The following is a 15,460-nucleotide window of genomic DNA, read 5'->3' on the forward strand; positions in this document are numbered from 1 at the left end:
CCCCCCCTCACTGGCCGCACTGCGCTTGTGCACCCATCCCCACCTGTTCCCCGAGGTGCTGGATCCGTGATGAGACCTCAGTACCACAGTCGCATTTGAAGCTACAGCCAGCCGACGAAGCTGCAACGTCCCCGTCCCCAAATGTAAACCACTCCACGCAGCACACGCCTCGATGGAAGGATGATTGTCGGTTCTAATCCCAGCCACAGCAAAGTAGGCACATAACCCCCCAGAAATTCGAGAGGGGCACCAGATAAAAGGTTGACGCTGTGTGTGTGTGTGTGTCTGTGAGAGAGAGAGTGAGACATGATCAGACTTGCCAAAAGATGCACTCCAATGTACCTGTACTTGCAAATGGCAAATAAAGCATCCATTTCATTTTGGTTTTTTTTCATTTTAATAGCACCAGGGAGTGTGAGTCAGATCCCTCTCCTACAACCTGAATACCTACTAACTTAGAAGAATGAAGAGCAGAACTCTCTCCCCCCCCAGCTGACCCCGTGTAGCTGAAGGGCCCACGAGCCTCCCAGGCGCTCACCTGTGTGCAGGCCCGGCTCGCCATGTCCCACTGGCTGTAGAATTTGGTGGGTCTGGAGCAGGGCGAGCTCCCGGCGGCCATTCCGGGGCCCTGCTTGTAGGGGTTCTGGGGCAGGTTGCTGGAGCTCTTGCTGCGGGGCATGGCGGCAGCACATGCCAGCCCGCGGGGGACCAGCAGGTGGCCCGTCGAGGAGCTGGCGGGGTTGCCGGGTCGGGGGAGGGGCAGCGTTGTGTAGCGCTCGTCCCCCAGGTTGGGCCCCGCCTCAGGGAGCCTGTAGGCACTACTGGAGTTCAGGTCCTCCATAGACCGACAGAAGGTTTTGATCACAGTTTTAAAGGTCCCTGTGTATGGGGGGGGGGGGGGGGGAACATGCGAGAAATCACTGCTAGACTTTTCTGCCACTGATACATATCCATTATGGAGGCAGGATACACAACCATGAAGTTCTTAAGTAGCAAGACAAGGCCAGTTGTATGACAATTCCTTCTACTCTTACTTGTTCAGCGAAACTGGCACTTGTTAAAATGACTGTTCTTCCCAAGCCTAATTATGATGTCATTTACAGGTCAGCTTGTAAGCATGTGCTACAGAAGCCTGATGGTCTTTGCCATTCTGCTACCCAATTTCCTATAAATGCTCCCTTCAAAACTCATCACTGTACACTTTATCCTTCTGTAAATCGGCCTTTACATACACGTCGAAATATACATTGGTTCATGTTCATCTATAAAACACTTCTAGGTTTGTCTCCTCCGTATGAGCCTTTTGCCAGGCCGTCAATGTAAATAAGATATTGTTCTTAGTGACTTGCCTGGAAAAATAAAGGTTAGATCAATAAAAATGAAAAACATGAGTGGTAATTAAGCTACAAAAGTGCCATGAGTGGAGCCAGTCGCAGAAGGGGGCTGCTGTCGTACAATGAACCAGAACTGCACCAGCGGGTTGATTAGAGGTACTGGGTGAAACTAGCAGGGCGGGAGAGATGGGGGTGGGACGTACCTGAGCCCTGGGTGGGCATGCAGGGTGTGAGGGAGACCCGGGACTGCAACTTTGCGTTGCCTGGCAATGGGGTCGCTGTGGGAGGAGGGCCAGGCGGAGCCGCGCCTGAGACCTCCACCACGTAGGTGGCCGGGACGTAGATGGGTCGGGCCTTGCTGGACGCCCCGAGGCGCCGCACCTGCCACCAGTCGGAATTGGACTTTCGGAGCAGCACGAAGCGCTCGCCCTCCCGCATGCTGACCTGCCGGCCGTCTGCGCCGCGATATGAGTAGTCGTACTGGGCCTCCACGACCACCGTGCCGCTGGGCCTGCTACTACCACCCCCACCGCCGGCAGAGGCGGGGGCCGCCGAGCGCCGCCAGCTGCCCGAGAGCATAGCTTCCTTCTACACCCCCGCCTCCCCACCGGCTCCTCAGAAGACAGCCAGACTGTACTTGCTGGGGTCAGAAGGGTGGGTCTGTGCAGGCCGACCAGTCAACACCATCCTCTGAAACAGAAATATAGGAAGGGGCCGGTCACAGACAGACACCTACGGGGCAACTGCAGCAGACCAAAAACACAGGCAGAAAATAGCAAAAACACATTGAGACACGGGAGACAAACTAAGAGAGACACAGAGAAAGACAAAGACATGCAGAGACACACAGAGATGCACAGGGAGACACACAGAGAGACACAGAGACGCAGAAAGAGAAACACACAGAGAAACAGAGGGAGATGCAGAGAGAGAGACAGACAGATACACAGAGAGAGAAACACACAGAGATGCAGAGAGAGACACAGAGATGCAGAAAGAGAAACACACAGAGAAACAGAGGGAGATGCAGAGAGAGAGACAGACAGATACACAGAGAGAGAAACACACAGAGATGCAGAGAGAGACATAGAGAGACAGAGAGAGACACACACACAGAGATACAGAGGGAGATGCAGAGACAGACAGAGAGAGACACACATAGACAGAGAGAAACACACAGAGAAACAGAGGGAGAGAGAGACACACACAGAGATACAGAGGGAGATGCAGAGACAGACAGAGAGAGACACACATAGACAGAGAGAAACACACAGAGAAACAGAGGGAGAGAGAGACACACACACAGAGATACAGAGGGAGATGCAGAGAGAGACAGAGACGCAGACAGATGTAGAGGGACAGAGAGAGGAGGCCATGATGTGTGTGCTGGCTACACCAACCCATAAAGAGGTTGAAAGAAAAGTATCAGGAGAGCAGAGACTGCAATGCGCTGGTGTTTCACTTCACCACACTTTATGCAACCTGCCTGGAGGCATCACAGACGAAGGAGCTTAATTAAAATTTCTATCGCCACTGTATGTTCCGTTCAGAATTAATTTATAAACACTGTCCAATCCAGTAATTCTGCCACATGCAATAAAACAGCCCATGCGCTGGAGCCTCTGCGTGAAGCAGGCCTTCTCATACAAGCAGGTGACATTTCTGGTTGCAGGCCAGTTCACTAATACTCACAAGCCCCTAGAAAATACACAGAAACCCCCCCCCCACCCCACCCCGCTCCAAAAACCCTGGGCTGAACTCCCCAACTCCACTTACATAACACACAGCTGGTGCCGGGAGAGCGTGAGGGGGGGGCAACTCGGACACACATTTACAAACGGCCGTTGTCTCCACTGGACGATTAACCCCGAAGACCCCGGCGACACGACGATGACGCCGTGGAAACGTGAAGCCAAGAAATGGATGTCGATGGTGAGGGGACTTTAGCAATCTGGAGCGCCGTATCGGGGCACAAGGAATGCATTGCCCCTCCTCGCCATGTGAGAATTACTGCAAAGCCCTCCAACTCAGCATATGGGCATCACGGCGGGTCGCTCTGTGCTCTGGGAGGTTGCTAATCCAAACCTGGCACAAACAAACTTGGGGGGGGGCAGCAATCATGGACTGAGCCCCAGAACACGTTCTCGGATCCTCGAGCGCCGATTGCGTGTCCGCGTCAGCTACGTGACGCCCTGAACCAAAACAACGAAGCCAGCTCTGTCATCCTAACATGCCGTTCTGATCCAAGACCTTCCGGAGATCTATTAAAACCCAACAACCATAAATCTGGTGAAATTGCTTGCCTGATATTCAGCCCAGCACCTTAATAGAGACGATAAGGTGCTGGCAGGGTGGTGCAGATTCGTGTGGGCCCTGGGAGGGGTCACATGGAAACAGATTTATAATGTGCAAAGATTTTGGTTTTGTGGCATTTCTGCTAGCTTGTCTGGATGGGGGAGGGGGCAAATATGAAAATCTGAAACAACTTCAATACTCATTTTTTTTTTGCCTGTTCAATTCATTCTCCAGACAGGCTTACGAGGCAGAAAACCCAAAGTGATAACAGACACAGGGAAGGTGGTTTCAGGACTGTACCCAGGGAAGGAAAATAACAGTACTGCTGGGAGAGAACTGATGGAAAGTCTGTCGATCGCGTCTGTCATTGGCTGCGATCCGGCGGCCGGGGTCAGCTGATCGGGGGAGGGCTGGCCACTGGGATGGGCAGGCTGACCGGAGAAAGTGTTAGAGAGAGCGTCACGCTCGCTCTCTGCACCACCCGTCAGAGGGGACTGTGCGGCATCAAAGGGCCCAAGCCGGCCGCCCTGCATCCCCCACGGCACCTGCAGGCAGCGGAGAAACCGACGGAAACGTCCGGCTATGTGGGCTGCGCGACATTCCCGTAAACAAAGGGGTCTTTGAGCCGTCAACGCAAAAAGGGGCCTATTTAAGTCAGCATGCATACAGGCTACACCCCACCAACAATGGCACTCTGCAGCAGGACCGAACAAGGAGCTTTAGCATTCCTCGCCTCTCAGCTGCCAGCTGACCCCTTTAACCAAAACGACATCTACATTTACACCCCTTTATAATACCTAGGTGCTTTATGAGAGCAGTTTCATTAAGGTGCCTTTCAAGGGTACAACCACATGAAAAGAAACCTTCAAGTTGCATAAACAGGTCCAGAACCAACTGAGGCCCAACTCCTACCTCTCTGACATATTTCTATGTGGAAATCAAGCTTTGAAGTCCACGGTGAGTGGGATTAAACGGAGCATACTTCCCCTTGGTTACTTCCCAATGGATAACACAGGAACCATTCTGATTGGCTAACCTGGTGGGACGTGACCAATGGGAAACAGGTTGCATCAGCGATGACAATATGATAATCCTGCCAAGTGTGGGTCTCAAAGCCTCATTTGTCCAATCACTGCTTTCCTCACACTATCTCCATGACATGAAATATTTAATGGTAATGATGCACCCAGGTACATTGGGAACCTTCAGAAAATGCGTCATATGACAGATATTTGGTCAGATCCGCATCTGGGCATCCTTCTGGATGCCAAACACAGGACTGCCCCTCTTCCAAGTGCCACTTTCTTTGAGTTGAGGAAACAGGAAAAGCTTTACAAAGATTAACTAAACAAAAGGAGTATTTCTATCTCTGTTTCTGGATCAAATGCCAGTAGGAGTCCAGTTGTTGTACCAATGAGGAAGCTGCTTAACCTAATTTACATAATGGAAATAACTTTGAAGTAGTAACCAAAAAATATTAATAGTATTAATATTAATAAATCACTTGGCCACGGCTACAGACACCAGGTGATAAAATTACAGACAACACCCTCCCTCCCCCCCACCTGCCAGATTGCACCCACGTCGCACCAGCAAGTGAGCGCACCTATCCCAGATCAGCTGGTGTTGACAATGGGCAGCAGGGAGCGACTGGGGACTGGAGCTTGATGTGACCATTGTCTTCCAGCAGACAGACGGTCTTTCTCCGCCAAACACGTCGCTACAGCACGGCCCCCATCAGGTCGCTGTTTATTCCCAGCGCACGAGATCTGTCCGCAGATTCGCATTTGCATAGATTACAGTGCAGTGTTGCCCTGCTTTCTGTGTGTGTGTGTGTGTGTGTGTGTGTGTGTGCGCCTGTGTGAAAATGGATGATAAGATGGATTTGTCTCAGGGACTAAATCACAGTGGCTTTTCCTCCCCCCTGCCCCCTTCCACCTTCCCTGAAAGCCCAGACGAGATGCCCTTTGGACCGTGACACCCCAGGGAGACGGATACGAGAGCACCTGCACATGGACGACAGGCCCATAGCGCTGAAACTTTGAGTTGTGGGTGGAGCCACGCTTCAGCAAACACGCTGTGTCAGTTTTGGATGCAACGGCCACATGTACATCCGTCAGAGACACTGAGATGATGGTAGTGAAACCGGCCAGCTCTTCCTTGCCTTAACACACAATACCCCTTACGATTCAGGATAAACCGACATAGCCCCTCTATGATTCAGCCCCCCCCCCACCGGAGCAGTCAGCTGTGCCCCAGGCTTCATCAGCCTGCCTCGACCAGCCGCTGGTCTCTGTTCCGAACGGTACAGCCACTCAGCCTAATGCCAGCTATCAGATGAAGCCCCACAGTCCAACGACGCCTTTTACCCCAAACCTATTTATTGGTTTTACATTGCTTACTGTTTATTGTTTTGTGTTATTCATGGTTCTGTTAATTATTTTTGTCTCCATAATGTCTGGTGCTACTCTGGCATTCTAGAATGTGCTGTCAGCCTGTGGGATGCTTGTGAGTAGCTCATTGTACAAAGCACATGAGATAAACTTGAATTCAATAAACAAATCTGTTTTTCATACTTATATATTATCCATTATGAATGTTTCGGAAATTACCTTCAGCTGTGTGCTTCGACATTTGTGAAACATTTTAATAATTGTCAAATATAAAAAAGGTGAATCGGCTGAGGAAAAATTGGTACATATCTGTGAGAACAATGTGTCTTGGTAGTCAGACTGTCACCGTACTGCTAAACACCTAGAGGAAACCATTTCCTGTAGACCTCCCTTTGATTTCCTGTTATCTCGTACATCTAACCTGCTACATCTTGTGCTAGTAGTACTTTTTATTCACTAAATCACAATCGAACACTGATAAGACCATTATACTGAACAAAACAACTCTTTTTTTTAATAACAGCATAAATTAAAAATATGAAGTCCTAGGAACAGCAAATTGGAAAATCAAAATGGCCGCTTTTCAAATGCTGTGGTGAAGTGTAAAATGTACTCTTACATTCATTTTGCACATGTGAATGTATAAACACCCACACAAACATTTCCTTAAGGTGTAAGCTAAAGCAGGGCCATTCTACAAAGCATATACTTACAATTCTTGTAAGGAAGTATTTGTATCGTACAATTTTATGGCATTTAAAATTTTGTATGTAGCCTATATGTCTTAATTACAAATACAATGTAACACGCTTAAAAGTATTTTTACTCAGCCTTCTTAGGTGTATAAAAAAGGTAAACAAAGAGATTTAGCCAGTGATTGCTAAAAAAAAAAAAAAAGTGCAAATAATATACTCACTGAAGGAAAAAATAATCTGCAGGAAAACAAATCTGTTTTGTTCCAGTTCTCAGATATGAGGGAGATTAGTATGGAGGGAGGGAGAGAGAGAGAGAGAGAGAGAGAAGAGTAAAGGAGACTAAACAGAGTGAGGGAATTTTGGGCCTGTTTTCTGGGGCTCAGCTACCAGCCATCCACCAGGAGGGCAAAGAAGACATCAGACTATATAAACATACTTCAGCACTTGTAAACACATTAACCCACAGCTGTGAAAAGTGTGCCAGAGAGGTTACAAGTTACTGTGACTCAAACCAAAATTCCAGCTACACTCTTCATCTCCAGGAATGTAGATGCTAGTTAATTAATCGTGGGAATACACAAGCGGTGCTGTGCTTTTACAGAACTCTGTTTTTTCTTTTGTGAATAAAAACAGCCACACTGCATCAGTCCCAAGAGATCTTCTGGTCCCTGGAGTTGTACCTGCAGAAATGTTAAACGGTCGTCTCCCTCAGCGCAGTCACTGGCGGGTTACACAAAAACAAAACACTGGCATCTCTCCCCCTCCCATCCTGCTGTCCATCCAGTGGACAGAGGATCCAAACGGATTTGCATTCTCCTCGCTGTAGGAGGACAGCGCTTTGCAAAGATGGGCCACAGCCAGCCACTTTTGCACAGTGTAGAGCCAGAGATACACTTGGGTGGAGGGTGAGCTTAGGAGAGCAGCAATAGCATAATACCCAGCTGCACAAACAAGTAAAAGAATTTGAGCGAGTCAGTCAAGTTTGGTTCTAAACCTGCATTTAGCACCATTGGCTTCTGCCCTACTGTTGCCCAAATCCATTCTGGAGCTGCAGATTATTTGTGAAGCAGTAAGGGTCTGGGAAGCCTATGCAAGATGCGAATCTCCCACTGGTACCATGGGAGTGCGATGAAATGAGTTCCTCACAGGTGGCTATGGTTTCATCAAGGCGGCACGCATTTAACCGACACCCTCACGTGCCACTCATGCCGCTACAGGGAAACGCCTTTCGATACGCCGGGCTTAGCAGAGAGAGAACCGGCAAAGTGAACTCCGCGCATCACCACGTTTCCGTCACCACTGGGGGTTGATCGCTCTGCAGGACGATGCGAGACCGGTCCTTGTCCTGCCCACGTCGGACCCGGACAGGCGGCGCCAGGGGCGGCCTTGTCAAAGTGCTCATCACAGACTTGTTGCCCACTTTTACAACATTGCATACACCATGTTAAATTTGTTCCACACAAATTCTCATCTGCTATCTGGAGACTGTATAGCTACCGGCAAGACAGGGGGGGGGGGGATTTGTCTGTTTACCGCTTCTGAGGATCTGGTGCTTCAAGCAATGGTTGTGTTTAAAGTTAAAAAGACTGGTTCCTTTAGGGCAGCTATGAAGTAGCCTCTGTCTGTATTTGGTGTGTGTGGCATCAGACATCAAGGTTACTGATCTAAATCAGTAACATGAGGCAGTGGACATGACAGGGTCAACCAGTTTCTACAAACAGCATAGCTGGCCATTCTGGTTTAACTGGTCTCTCTCACTCTCTTCTCCTTACTCCTAATACAGCCCTGATTCTGTGAGCATGAAATCCACCTCCAGTATATTTTGATTTAATAGTGTCTGCAAAACGTGATTTTAAAAAAAGTCTCCAAAAAAAATTACAAACATCATGTCCAATAAACACAGAAAACGTGACCCGGAAACAAGTTAGTATTTAAACAAGTCTGATAAAAGAAAAGAGCTGTAAAAATGTATTTTAAAAACAAACTCTAGCAGTGCTATTACAATACAGAACATACTTGGTAATACGAAGAACGACCTGACCTGTTCTACAAATGTTCCATTTATTTTTTTGTGGGGATAAGAGGGCAAAAAAAAAAATCATATGAAGTAAAAATGCTTCTGGAAAAAAAAATTAGCTCCCCCAAACACTCCCCTGCCCATTAAACAAGGCAGCACCCTCATACACCCATGTCTCTCTGTATGCAGCCAGTGCCTACAGCCAAAAAATGGGTTTTCATCTTTTCCACTGGATGAATTATTGATGTACAGACAAAAACAAAACGTTGAAGCCCACTGCCTGTCCCCACTATAGTCCAGGCACCCGGATCCAGGGCTGGGATATTGAATTGGGAAGGGTGGAATCAGTGGGATTGGCTTTTCACCTTTATTGTCATAATGTGTCTGGGTAAAAATAGCCAATCACAGAGAAGGATGGTTCAGTGGGAGGAACGTAATTGGTGGAGTCAAGCAACTGCCACCATAGCAACAGGAATTCCTAAGAAGTTGTATAAAATGTACAAAACAATGGTATACTAGACTGTAGATTTATTGAGGTCAAGTTGGTGGTAAAAATTACATCATATCTAGCCATTTTGACAGTCTAGACATAAGCACTGCAGTGTGTCATACACTAGACAGGCTATTTTGTGAAAAGGTGATTTCTTCATTCAGAATTGATATTTATAGAAACAGTACAATTACTCATGAAAGCTAATTAACCACAAAAACTATAAACACATTGCACACACTATAAAATAATGTTTTTATTTGACCTGTTGAAAAATGAAATTGTGATTTATTGCATCTTCATCGTCATAATTGCCTCCAATTCATGTATGACGAATTAAGGATGAAAATACTTTGACCTTGTAAATTTATCTCACGGTCACCTTTTTTATGCTCGAATGCTTTTCTGAACTTTGGATGCCCGAGTACCGAAATTAAGGATGATTATTACAAAGAAAGGTGCTTTATCAGATTTTTCAATTATATTTAGGTTCTTACATATTGGTTGGATAAATGGCTGCATTACAATTTTGAATAAGCTACATATTGTTTCGGTATAAAGGAAGGGAGGGATGACATTAGAGTGTAATTAAATATCCATATCAGAGTAACGTGTTAATTTTCTTTCCCGATTCCGGTCCTTCTTTCATACCACGACATGTGGTCAGCATTCGTCGTCTACAAAACATTTTAGTTAAGTAATGTCGTCCCATCTATACAACAGAGAAATCTGATAACCGGCTAACCAGCAACTTGAAAGCAAACAAAAAAAAGCATCACAAAAGAGTATCACAAAGGATGGTTGAGCGACGTTGACAGTGAAAAATTGTGCTTTATTGGGTGTGTTTTCCTCAAAATAATATATAATAAAGATTTTGAACCTTTTACTTTGCCCGATGAGGACCGACTCGGGCCTCAAACAACTGGCTGAAAATTTAATTTACATTAATCATGTGTTAATGCGGTTCTTTACGCTCTCTGTATAAGCAAATGCACTTTGGGTTGTACCTAAAATCCGGGCTTAACAACAAAACAGCGCAAACAAAAAACGGCTCTTTTTTATTTTACGTGGGCGGCACTTCCTTTGACACTGGCCTGTTCTCAAGACAGGAAAAAAATCTTATGGTTCATTCCTTATAGCACAAATCAATATTAAAAAGGACGACGATCCGATCGGGACGTACGACATGAATCCGCGACGCGCCTATATGGCATCACTTCGACTTGCGTCATTTGCAGGCCTCCTGTGTGTGGTGGCGGTGATGTTGAAGGGGGGAGGGAGTGACACACGGCAGACAATATTACACCTGTTGTTTGGCCAGAGCGGTCAGAAACAGACACGGGTGCCGTTGTGGACGCGGGATAGAGCCTGTTAAACATCCCCAAATGCGACGGATTCCATTCAGTAACAACCAACTTAACAGAAGACAGAACGACGCACAAATTTTACCACCCATCTACGCTACAGAATTTCAAATATAGACTTATAGTATAATAGTTCTTATAGTCACAGTCTTTTTTAATGACATATGCCTATACTTTCGTATGCATTTACCAATTTCCTTTTAAGGTTATCCAGATTTCATCTGCGATGCAGTCATCTTTTATACAAGTGCTGTTTTTTTTTCCCTTTTGATTTTCTACTCCTCATTACTTTCGGTATAAGTGTCATAGGTCTCTCTAGGTATTCCGTTCATTTCAGAAGGCGACAGTAATGTCCTCTTCAAAGAACGGCTTATTTTCATACGGAAAATGTCCTTTGCACGAGGGTGCAGTTTTTTTGCTGTCAGGAAATGCATTTTCGGTTTATGTAGCACACATTTGTTGAAATGACATTGATTCCGTATCAGGCAAAAAGGTTGAAACAACGTTGATCTTCAGTCTTTCACTTTATATCAACATCGAATCAAGGTTCTGCCACCATCAATTTTTCAATATTGAAAATCTGACCAAAGATCAATTAAGTTAATTTATCACTGACCATAATTCAACGCATTTAACTATAATTCAACGTTGAAACAATAACATGAAGCTATCTGAGTATAGTAGTAATGGCAGTATATAGAGTTGGGGTGGAAATAAATCGACTCATAATTTCCGTACTTTTCAAGTTCTTACTGCACTATACACTTTTATTTTTAGTCAAGTAGGCTAACTATCATGATATTAACTTGTGTTGCGTAGAATCGCTGACTGTTCAATGTTATAATTTTTTTCTTGATAACAATACTTATACAACCCTATAATAACGAGAAGCTTTAACAAATATATATCCCTTACTTGAACATTAAACAACCTTGGCCGATTGGGTTTCAGCTATTTTCTCAATCGCAGTGCAATAATTACACTTAGTTGCATATCTTTGTGCTCGCGCGGGTTCAGCCGATGACTCAACCTTAACACATTCACATTGAGGATGTACTGACACGAAGCCCAGAATGGGGTGTATTTGGGCATATCATGGAGGATAACCCCGCATGTCATGTCGATGGCTCTGTCTGCAATCGGGGACAAAACGCATGGAGCGGCAGCGGGAGCAGCGTGTGCATGTCCCGGAGTCCCGACCCGTACCAGCGCCGTGGGGACAGGGGTTCTGGTGCCCGGCACAAAATGTGCATCTGCTAACCGTGACAGGTAATGCCAGAGTACAGCCAGCTGTTTAGCAAACCGGTCCCCACATCAAAGCGACTGCATTAAGGTAGCCTATATAGTCCACCAGGGAAGAAAGCGTTGAGAAAAGTTAAGCTTCAGCCCAAATGTCCAGGGTGCCAAACGAAAAAAAAATAAGAAAAAGGTTCCAATTGTTCGTGCACTGGAGGTAAAGAAATACAATGCATTCTCACTGAGTTAATGATTCCTGTTAAACAGGAAGTCGAGCTGCAGTCATTTTTACAAAAGTGAGGCTTCAGAGGCATCAGCTTGACCTAACCCATCCTTTGATAGGTGGTTAGTGGCAGGAGATCCGAAGGTCGCTGCAGTTGTACCTTTACTAAAGGAAAAAAATTTACAACTGTATACCAGTTGAAGCATGTGCTGCCGCGGATAATTTCGCAACTAACATCCTGCACATCCACAAAACGCCTTAATGTGCCTGAATGCAAACTACAGGTCATCCGACATCGCAGACATAACTCCCGCCGCGAAGCGGAAACGCTCCCCCCCACAAGGATGTTAAATATGGGTTATTTACCAGCGGTCCGTCTGTACAGGACACGCTGACTGATTCATGAAAACGATTTTTTTTACCAAGACGGTACAGATAAGTGCTTAGCTGGTTATGAGGATGAAACCATCTTTGCCTACAAGATTTCAAGTCTGTACAAAAAAACATTTGAAACGAAACCGGCCTGCAAATCGGGAGCAGTTCAGAGAATCGAGAGCATCAGCGCCCGCAGAGGACATGCCGCTAACCAGAGAGCGCAGTCTGACGGCGGCCAAACAGGACAAGAGAAAAAAACAGTTCAAAAACGCACCAGTGCACACATGTCAGGACGGGGGTTCAGACAGAACTGGCTGATAGCTTGATGATAGACGGGGCAGTAATTGAGTTACTGGACCGTGATCGTTTCAGTGAAATCGCTCGAAAATGTCAGCCGCGTAAAGATAGATTGCAGCAATATTTATGACATCGTATTGTTCTGCTTTTATCTATTGTATATACATTCTGAAGTCTTTTTCCCCGTTTAAACATCTTGTCTATGTGGAATAGGATATTCATTTTGTTCATACATACAGCTTCGCGGTTCCGGTATAGGATATAGCAATGTGGCCCCGTGTGTGTGATGTCAATGCAAAACTCATTTTGAAACTTGAGGAAAGAAAAAAAAACAAGATAAGAAAAATCCCCATTTATAAACTGTCAGAATGATTTCCTTTCTGGTGTTTGTCATTTGACTTCACTGTCTAGTTCATATAGGCCTACGATACATGTTACACATAATTAGACGTACCACTGACAAATGAGGCAGAATTAAACACATTCCAGATCTAGATGGAGAGTACGACCCAAGAAACAGGTAGTGGTTATGTTGATTACGTTATCAATAAACATTGCATTAATTCTCTTTTCAGTTGTACAACAGTTGCTAAACACCCTGGGCTGGTCTTAAACAAATCAGAAGCTGCCGATGATCCCGAGCCTTAAAATGCATGGGATTATCTCGCCCTTCATACTGCTTAATTACCATTACAGACCGGACACTTTAGCTACAGATCAATTTAATGATAAAGTCCAATGATGGCTTCATAAAGGCAATTCATACCCTAACTGCAGGCCTGTAATATGGCAGCTTAAAAGTGCAAAGGACGCCACAAAAAACATTTAGTCAATTACACAAAAATTAAAGCGATTTTACTAATCCCACCAAGGAGGACACACGCTATGGGTTACTTAAAATTGTGAACGGTAATGTTTGTCAGACTGTCCTCTCACAAGATGACTGTTAAGCACACTCTTCAGTGAGGAAACAACCAAAACTTCAAAAACATGCATTTTTCACTCCCACCGTCTATGACACACATCGTTGACTACTCTTTCCCTGACGTGCACTGGCTTCGCGCTAGAAGGGACGATCGGCTACTCACGCTGAATTTCTTACAGTATAGCAAATTTATCGCATCCCAGAATTTTCACTTAAAAATTACATAAGAAATAAGTATAAACAGTCCAAATGCACAACTGACATTCTCCATAAAAAAAACTATATATAAAATACACGAATGCAACCTCTCGATTAAATTCATACATCCACAGCATACAAAGAGTATGCATAAAATGGCCACAAACAGCAGGTGAATTGTTCAACAATCTCCTTAACAACATGCACTTGAGCATCGGGGCGTAGTTACTGGAATGTTGGACTGGGAATATAAAAACGATTGTAAAACTTTCATGTTATTGCACGTCCGACGTTTGGCAGCAGATTCGTAATGTACACTGAATCAACAGCTTGCGATCTTTTGGTGGAAATACGGAAGGGAATGTTGCAGAAACGCTGTAATTAATGTTGAGTCGCCTAGACGACATCAGCTTTGCTTTTCGGTTTGGGCTTTGTGTGCTGCTCACACTTTCGATTTTCACTGCTATCCCGCGGATAGTTCTTAATAACTGGCTAATCTGTACCACCTTAGAGGACCACTTTCTATGACTCAAACTTCTGTAACCAATGGATGTGAAACGAAAGACGACGGTAGAAAAGTAACACAGCAGAAACGACAACATTTTCGAATTCATTTTTGAATACTGGACAACTTTACAGAATAACAAGCTCTCCACACAGAAAGAGTATAATCAGTCATGATTATATATGTCTTTTCAATACGATACATATCAGTGTTGGCGCAGGTCTGTAAAACAAGTAACATTACGGGAGATTGTCACGACATAATGCGCTATGATTGATGGATACAGTGCAATAACTGAAACATACTCGATTCAGTGGTGTTCGTGAAATAGCAAAAACGGGATTATAAATCTTGAGTTCTACTGGGCCTGTATCAATGAAATACTTTTCCTAATTTAGATTACGGTGAATATTACTTTTAATTATATGGGTCCTATATATATCGTACAATTTTTCATAATAAAATATAAGTTTACGAACTGTCGTTTCTATATTATTTTGCAAATTACGGACTTTACAGGGATTCCTTTTTAAAACTAAGCGTGAAAAACACATTAGTTTGCATAACATCAAATTCCATAGCGCAGTGGAAACAGGGTTGAAACATTATACACGAATTTCGGTTTCTTTAGGCGGAAAAGTTAACTTTAATAACAGTGAATTGAAATTCCATTTAAACCAGCACAAAAAGCGTCAATGTATAAATTAAATTACAATTAAAGCTCAGACAAGATAATAATTAAATAATTACACTCACCATAATAAGCTTAATTGTCTCAGTGATTTTTTTTTCAAAATTAACGTAAACGATTTAAACTAACGGTGACCATCCCGCACCTTGCAAAGTAACAGAGTTGTAATGACTCGTTTCATAGCTTGAGGTTCGAAACGTCACCTGTTTGACGTGTCACGTGACAGTGGTTTAACGCTGACTTCATGAATTCTTGCCGAACATGGGATCTTCCCTACAAATTCGACGTTTATCTCTCAACCATCTCCATGTGATCTACATGAACCAATCAGAGTTAAAGTTTTAAGGAGGCATTGAATGATTCTGCCAATAGTGGCACAGTAAGTTTAAGCGTGTGTGTACATGTTCTTGGGAAGTGTAGTT

The 15,460-nt window shown here is 44.7% G+C and overlaps 1 protein-coding gene across 3 annotated transcripts in view; it reads right to left on the reverse strand.

Annotated features, from left to right (window-relative positions):
* The window catches only part of arhgap9 (Rho GTPase activating protein 9), a 39,587-nt gene extending 24,321 nt beyond the window's left edge, over positions 1 to 15,266 (reverse strand). The window contains exons 1-3 of one of the 3 annotated variants that reach the window (XM_023795413.2): positions 15,104 to 15,266; positions 1,538 to 2,024; positions 539 to 879 (exon numbers count right to left, since the gene is read on the reverse strand). In XM_023795413.2, coding sequence (XP_023651181.2) covers positions 539 to 879; positions 1,538 to 1,913 — 717 coding nt within the window. In that variant the 5' untranslated portion in view covers positions 1,914 to 2,024; positions 15,104 to 15,266. The remainder of the gene's footprint in view (positions 1 to 538; positions 880 to 1,537; positions 2,025 to 15,103) is intronic. The other 2 variants (XM_023795412.2, XM_023795411.2) reach the window with 2 other exon arrangements.
* Positions 15,267 to 15,460: the final 194 nt, after the last annotated feature.

The sequence above is a fragment of the Paramormyrops kingsleyae genome, chromosome 8 (genome assembly GCF_048594095.1).
Source record: "Paramormyrops kingsleyae isolate MSU_618 chromosome 8, PKINGS_0.4, whole genome shotgun sequence".
Taxonomy (NCBI): Eukaryota; Metazoa; Chordata; class Actinopteri; order Osteoglossiformes; family Mormyridae; genus Paramormyrops; species Paramormyrops kingsleyae.